Genomic DNA, 8,128 nt, shown 5'->3' on the forward strand with positions numbered 1-8,128 from the left:
GTACGAGTTTACGTGGGGAGGCCTAAAACAAAGAGCCGGGGGATTCGGGGATTGGTCTTCGTCTTGTCAGCAACTAAGGAGTCCCCGGAATGGGCCTTCCTTAAGATAAGTGGTCGTGTGGATATATTTTTACACAGGAAGTGAGAAACATTTGTGGAGATATTTATTCGGAAAGTGACCCTAGTGATTTGGTGCCTTTTTATTGTATTTTAATGTCTGTGTGTTTTACAGTTCCGTTTTACCGTTTACCGTTTTACTGTGCCAGTGATTTCTGTTCGTGTTTTAAGTTTTCTGTTTTACTGTGCCAGTGCTTTTATGTTTTCGATATTTTACTGTCCGTTTTATTTTAATGTTTTATCAGTTATACTTTTATATTACCGTCTCCCTCACAACTTGTAAAAGGAAAAAGGATCTATTAATTGAACCAGTTCTAAGCATCAATTACGCTACTCATTGCGTTGGAGAGTTCTCCCCGCACACGCCTCTCCTCGGCTTTATTTCACGCTTACCGACCTTTATATTTTCGCACCCAACACCTACACCATTCACACACGCTACATTCACGATTACACAATCTATCGCTCCTTTCCTCATTTTATCTTCTACACTATTCCCCTTCTTACAACCACATATTCGTTCCCATACGATAATTAAATGGGTGGTGGCAGTGACGCTACTTTTCACATTTACTTTGCGAAATATAATTGTATCGGTTCACTACACAGCTACCCCCCCCCTGGACACCACCCGCCTCCCCGCCTACCTGCCGGCCCGCTCACTTGCTCCCACAGTCAGTCAGTCCCAGGTGCTTCAGAAGCTGGGGAAAATCCGCGTCAAGAGAGCCACCACTCCCCTTGACCTGCCAATGCGCCACATCAAGGAGTTCGCAATGGAACTTGCCACTCCTCTTACTTCCATTATAAACGCCCTACTGCAACAGTCTAAGTGCCCATCACAATGGAAGACCGCATTTGTCACCGCCATCGGGAAAACCCCAAGCCCCGCCTCATTCGGCGAACTACGACCCATCGCCATTACTCCGTTGCCCAGCCTGCTGTGTGAAAGCTTTGTCGCCGACTGGGCTTACCAGGACCTCGCGCCCAGCGTTGACACTCGGCAGTTCGGCAACATGCACTCCTCCTCCACTACACACTGCCTCGTCAGCTTCCTCGACTTCGTCCACGCCCACCTCGACAAGCGCAAATCCTCCGTCAACAGCATCTTCATAGATTTCAAGAAAGCTTTCGACCTGGTGGACCACACTACGGTCATCTCAAAAGCAGCAGCTTCCACGGGCATCAGGGAGTGCCTCATCCCCTGGCTGGCAGACTTTCTCTCCAACAGGCAACAGGCCGTGCGCGTGCAGGGTCAAGTCTCCAGCCTTCTGCCACTCACTATGCTTCCTAGTCATAATTAACGACGCTCTCCTCGATACCGAGCATCGTTGGAAATACGTGGATGACTCGACCATCGCCGCTGCCATTGACAGTTCCAACCTTGACCACTCCGCCATCCAGCGCACCCTCGACAACCTCCTCTCCTGGACCACCGCAAATCACGTCACCATCAATCGCCAGAAGTCAGTTGTGATGCAGTTCGACTTCTCCACCAACCCCGCCCCCTCGCCCATCCTCACGCTGGACAACCATCCGCTCGACGTAGTCCGTTCCACCAAGCTGCTCGGCGTCACCATTGACGATAAGTTCTCCTGGACGCAGCACGTCAGAGACGTGAGGTCTGCCTCGTACAGGCTTCACATGCTGCGTCGCCTCAAGTCCCTTGGTGCTCCACTCCCGGAGCTTTAGAATATCTACAGGCTATTCATCCTGCCTAAATTGACCTACGCCTCCCCCGCCTGGTCCCCCTCCCTCACCGCCACCCAGCTGCTACAACTTGAGAGGGTGCGGAAAAGGGCAGCCGAGATCATTCTCGGCCCTGTCTACACCTGCTATGACAGCGCCCTGGCTGCCCTAGGCCTCACCTCCCTCGCCACTCACTACTCAACCTCACTGCAGCAGTTTGGTCTAAAATTGCTGTGCCATCCACGCCACCGTGACCTGCTGCCCCCCGACGCGCCGCCGCCTCGCTGGGCCCTACGCGCCGCCAACAAACTGGTGCCCATCAGGGCCCGCACTGACCGCTACCACCGGAGCACAGTACCCACTCTAGTCCGACTCATCAACGAACACTAGTCCATATTTACTTGTCCAATCCTAGCTCACCTGATTTTGTACTTGATTTTGTTTATCTGTCTATTTTCTTGTTATAGATGTTAGTTTATGTGTTGTTTGTATGTTTATGTATATATAGTATGTCTCTCCGTCTGTATTTCTATGTATATTTTCAGTCTCTGGCTGCATGAAAATCAATAAACCGATTATTATCATTATTATTATTATTATTTTTATTATTACCACACACCACACACACCACACACACACACACACACACACACACACACACACACACACACACACACAATATATATATATATATATATATATATATATATATATATATATATATATATATATATATATATATATATATATATATATATATGTGTGTGTGTGTGTGTGTGTGTGTGTGTGTGTGTGTGTGTGTGTGTGTGTGTGTGTGTGCGGTGTGTGCACTGCATATAGTGTCTATAAGCTTACATATAACTATAATTCTTATACCTTTCTACACATTTATCTTTTCTCTTTCGTTCTGTCCCTCTCCTATTCCTTCTCTCTCTCTCTCTCTCTCTCTCTCTCTCTCTCTCTCTCTCTCTCTCTCTCTCTCTCTCTCTCTCTCTCTCTCTCTCTCTCTCTCTCTCTCTCTCTCTCTTTCTCTCTTCTCTCTCTCCTTTCCCCCAACGACCCTATATGTTCACCTACGTTTTATCTTCACCTTAATCATTTAATTGCCTTTTAAAACGGTCATTCAAGGTGCAGTAATGACCTCTTAAGGCTAACGGGACTTCGAGAGAGAAAGGGGTCACGTAGGGTCAAAGTAGGCGAGAGAAATGAGTCAAACGACGCAAAAAGAAAAATACTTTTATTTTCATTTATTATTTTTTGTATTGAGATTTGATGTGATTTTTTATTAGAGTTTGTGTTTATTTTATTATTTTTTTTTTTTTTGGTGTTTGTGTCTTATTTATATTTGTTTGTGATTTTTTTGTGTGTTTGTTTATGTGTGTGTGTGTGTTGGTTTTGATGTATATGGATTTATCCGTGTGATGTTAAGATGTTTATCTGATTTTTTTTGTTTGGTTTTCTGTTTTAATATTCGCTTTCGTTATTATTATTATTATTTTCGTTATTACATCTGTTTAATATTTGATTTCGATATTTGTTTTTTTCTGTTTTTTTTTTTTGTTTTGCAAGCAGATCAGACTTGATAAAAAGGGGAAAAAAAGGAAAGAAATATTATATCTACTTTACGCACAAACGATCAACAACTTACCGCTAAATCGAACTTCTTTCCACGCTCGATGAAACGTCTTCATCAGTCTTGTATACAATGACTGAAGACTCCACCCTTGAGGACGGTCACGTGACTTCAGAGACGAACGTGATTGGTGGGAAGAAGCTGGAGAATCCGTGAGGTCACGTGATGTCATCCTCTGTCGGTGCTCAGGCGTGACGTCATAGTATTCGTCCGATTCGTTGTATTCGTCTTCGCTAATGTAAACTGCGCTCGGACCGTCGTAAGAAGTCATTTTTTTTTTTGTTGTTCTTTTCGCTTGTGTATATTCTCACACTAGTAAATTATTCTTTTTTTTATAGATGTAACGTGTTCGTGGTATCACTTTCGTCAATTTTCGGAAGGCAAAGTCTTGGAAATACTTCATTATTATACATTATCGTGTTTTTTTGTCTTCGGTTATCTTAAGTCCTGGAAAAAAAAGAAAATTCTCATTAGTGAAAAGAAAGATGCGTGCTGGGTTTACTAAATTTCTGCGAAATTCAAATAAAATGTCAAAAATGTAATTTCAAAAACGGAGGGTGTACTTTGGGAAAGTTTTGGTTAAAAAATATTATAAACAGATTTCCGGGGGAAAAATGGGGAAAAACCCCTTTTTTATAAATATAAAATATAAATAATATTGCAGAAATCTATTCATAATCTGAAAAACTCAAACGGACCAACAGTCGTTTACAAAATAATGCAAGAAGGATAACGACTGCGACATAACGAGGAATTATTAATTTTCAAAAATAAGTAGATAAATAGATAAATAATAAATAATACGATAAAAAAAAATGCAAGTTACTTTGAAATGAAAAACACCAAAACAGACTTTTTCCGAAGTGAGTAGCAGTCATCCATGGGGTGAATAGGTAAATAATGACAAAATTGGATGTAATTCTAAAAATTTTTTAATGTATTATTTTTAGCAATCATAACAAACGCAAAAAGCGAAGGTTTAAATTTTTAATGAAAGTAAACAACAACAGAATCTATAGCTTCATCAGCCCATCAATGAAATAATTACCACCGATCTCATTACCCAGATAAAGAGTAATAATAACAATGAATTGAAATCAAGTGAAAAATGGAATAGAAAAACTCGATATCTATGACACGATACGAACCGTAAAGTAAAAAATTTAAAAAAGCCCCAACTTCCCCCGATTTTTACAGAAAGACTTTAAAAAACCGAGGGTATCGCTTTACAACAAAAACCAAACCCTAGGAAAATCACGGGGACAATGCCATCTTCCCATATATTATTATAATATATATAATAATATATATATATATATATAATATATATATTATAATAATTTTATATATATATATATAAATAATCATATATATTTTTATATATATATATATAATATATATATATATATATATTTATATCAAAATATTATTTATATAGAGAGAGAGGAGAGAAGGGGAGGGGGAGGAAGGGGAGGGAGAGTTTTAAAAAGTTTGGTTTTGGTTCCATTTGTTACAAAGGATATTCTTTGGGGTACATACTGTCTGCTTGATTTTGCTCCGTGTGTCACTGCTGCTGACTCGGCGAACCCAGTCTTCCCCCCGTGGTTTTCCCCCCCATAACCCCCCGGCGACAGTTGCAACTTTCGCGCCTGGGCGGGCGCAAAACCGCCGCCCCTCGGATGGGGCCGACACTTTTCCACTGTACTAGCCCGGAGAGAGGGGGGGGGGAGAGAAGGAAAAAAATCCTTCTCTTTGATCTTTTGATCTTTTCCTTACATTAAATTTTCCCCATCCCTTTCCCTTTTCCCATCTCCTCTCACCCTCTCCCCCCGCTTCCTTCCCCCTTCTCTCCCCCTCCTCTCTCCCTCCCTCCTCTCTCCCTCTCTTTTCTCTCTCTCCCCCCCCTCTCTCCCTTCCCTCTCTCTCCTCTCTCTCTCTCACTCTCTCTCTCCCCTCTCTCTCTCTCTCTCTCTCCTCTCTCCCCTCCTCTCTCCCCCTTCTCCCCTTCTCTCCTCTCTCTTCTCTCTTCTCTCTCCCCCTCTCTCCTCTCTCTCTCTCTTCCTCTCTCTCTCTCTCCTCTTTTCTCCCCCTCCTCCTCTCTCTCTCTCCTCTCTCTCTCTCCTCCCCCTCTCTCCTCTCTCCCTCTCCTCTCTCCCTCTTCTCTCTCCCTCTTCTCTCTCTCTCTCCTTCTCTCTCTCTCCCCTCTCCTTCTCTCTCTCTCTCTCTCCTTTTCTCCTCTCTCTCTCTCCCCTCCTCTTCTCTCTCTCTCTCTTCTCTCTCTCTCCCTCTCTCCTCTCTCTCTCCTCTCTCTCTCTCTCTCCTCTCTCTCTCCTCTCTCTCTCTCTCTCCCCTCTTTCTCTCTCTCTCTCACTCTTCTCTCTTCTCTCTCTCCTCCCTCCCTCAACCCCTCTTTTCCCCCCTCCCTCCTCCCTTCCTCCCCTTTTTCTCCCCGTCCCTCTCTCTCCTCACTCTCTTCTCTCTCTCTCGTCTCTCTCTCTCCTCTCTCCTCTTCCTCTTCTCTCTTCTCTCTTCTCTCTTCTCTCTCCTCTCTCTTTCTGTCTGTGCATTTCCTTTTCTCTCCATTCTCCTATCCTTATCGTTCTCGCTCTCTTATCATCTGTTTCATCCATTGTCTTCCTTTATGCCAATCTATCTGCCCCTTTCATGTCTCCCCTTCGCTTCTTATCCTCTTCCTTTCCCCCTCTCTTCTTTTCCTCCTTCCTTTCCCCTTCGCTTCGTATTAACTTCTGCGTCTTTCTGGCCTCTTGCTTTCGTTATTGAATTGCCTTCAGTTGCAGTCGCTTTTCATTTTCATTTTCATTTCTCTCTCTCTCTCTCTCTCTCTCGCTTTCACCTTTTGTGGAGGAGGGAAGGATACTGAAGAGTCAGAGAAAGGGTTAGGGAAAAAAGGTGAATGGGGGAGAGGGAGAAGATGAAAACAACATTACGAGAGAGAGAGAGAGAGAGAGAGAGAGAGAGAGAGAGAGAGAGAGAGAGAGAGAGAGAGGAATGAGTAGAGAAAAAAAGGAAAAGAAAAAAAGAAAGAGAGGGGAAAAGAGAGAGAGAGGAGAGAAGAGAAAGGGGAGAGAGAGAGAGAGAGAGAAGGAGGAAAGGAGGAAAAAAGAGAGAGAAAAAAAGGAGGGGGAAGGGGGGAGAGAAAGAAGAGGAGAAGAAGAAGAGAGGGAAAAGGAGAGGAGAAGAGAGGAGGGAGAGGAGAGAGAGAGAGAGAGTAGTGGTAGAGGGGGAGGAGAAGAGAGAGAGGAGAGGAGAGAGAGAGAGAAGAGAAAAGGGGGAGAGAGAAAAAAGAAGAGAAGGGGAGAGAAAGGGGAAGAGAGAAATAGAGAGAAAAAACAGACCAGCCGGGGGGAAAAAAGGGGGAGGAAGGAGGAGAGAGAAAACCCCCAAGAGGAAAGGAGAGAAAGGGGAAAAAAGGAAAAGAAAAAAAAAAAAAAAAGAGAGAGAGAGAGGGAGAGAGAGGAAAGGGGAAAAAAAAAAAAAGAGAGAAGGGGGGGGGAAAAAAAACCTATGAATTCTAGACCTTCTGTACATTTAGCTTTTCTCTTCGTTCGGTCCCTCTCCTATTCCTTCTCCTCTCTCTCTCTCTCTCTCATCCTCCATTCTCTCTCTCTCTTCACTCTCTCTCTCTCTCTCTCTCTCTCTCGCTCTCTCTCTCTCTCTCTCTCTCCTCTCTTTCTCCTTCCCATTTCCTCCTTCCTCCCCCCCCAAACGACCCTATATGTTCCCTACGTTTTATCTTCACCTTATCATTTATTGCCTTTTAAAACGGTCATTCATAGTGCAGTAATGACCTTCTTAAGCTAACAGGACTTCGAGAGAGAAAGGGGTCAGTAGGGTCAAAGTAGGCGAGAGAACTGAGTCCAAACGACCGAAAATACTTTTTTTTTCAAATTGATCATTTTTTTTTGTATTGAGATTTGATGGTATTTTTTTGTAGAGCTTGGTTTATTTTATTTTTTTTTTTTTTTTTGGTGTTGGGTCTTATATATATTTGTTTTGTATTTTGTGTGTGTTTGTTTTGTGTGTGTTTGTGTTGTTTTGGATGTTATGATTTAATCCGTGGATGTTACGAATGTTTATCTGTTTTTTTTTCGCTTGGCTTTCTGTTTTAATATTCCTTTCGTTAATTATTATTATCTTTTCGTTATGACATCTGTTTATAGTTGATTTCGATATGGCTTTTTTTCTTTCCGGTCTTTTTTTGTTGTTGCCACAAGCGCAGATCAGAACTTCGATAAAAGGGAAAAAAAGGAAACGCCTTATTATATCATACCTTTACGCACAAACGATCAAACACTTCCCGCTAAATCGAACTTCTTTCACGCTCAGATGAAACGTCCTTCATCATCTTTACTACATGCTGAAGACTTCCACCCTTGAGGACGGTCACGTGACTTCAGAGACGACTGATTGTGGGAAGAGCTGAGATCCGTGAGTCACGTGATGTCTCCTCTGTCGGTCCAGGCGTGCGTCATAGTATTCGTCCGATTCGTTTGTATTCGTCTTCGCTAATTAAACTGCGCTCGGACCGTCGTAAGAAGTCATTTTTTTTGTTGTTTTGTTCTTTTCGCTTGTGTATATTCTCACACTCGTAAATTTTCTTTTTTTTTTAGATGTAACGTGTTCGTGTAATCACTTTCCGTCAATTTTCGAAGGCAGTACTTGGAAATACTTC

At 42.9% G+C, this 8,128-nt stretch overlaps 1 protein-coding gene across 2 annotated transcripts in view; it reads right to left on the reverse strand.

Annotated features, from left to right (window-relative positions):
* LOC119584182 (Kv channel-interacting protein 1-like) overlaps positions 1-3,877 on the reverse strand; it is a 67,304-nt gene extending 63,427 nt beyond the window's left edge. For both annotated transcript variants that reach the window (XM_037932680.1, XM_037932679.1), the window contains exon 1: positions 3,451-3,877. In XM_037932680.1, the coding sequence (XP_037788608.1) occupies positions 3,451-3,706 (256 nt within the window). In that variant the 5' untranslated portion in view covers positions 3,707-3,877. The remainder of the gene's footprint in view (positions 1-3,450) is intronic.
* Positions 3,878-8,128: the final 4,251 nt, after the last annotated feature.

The sequence above is a fragment of the Penaeus monodon genome, chromosome 18 (assembly GCF_015228065.2).
Source record: "Penaeus monodon isolate SGIC_2016 chromosome 18, NSTDA_Pmon_1, whole genome shotgun sequence".
Classification (NCBI taxonomy): Eukaryota; Metazoa; Arthropoda; class Malacostraca; order Decapoda; family Penaeidae; genus Penaeus; species Penaeus monodon.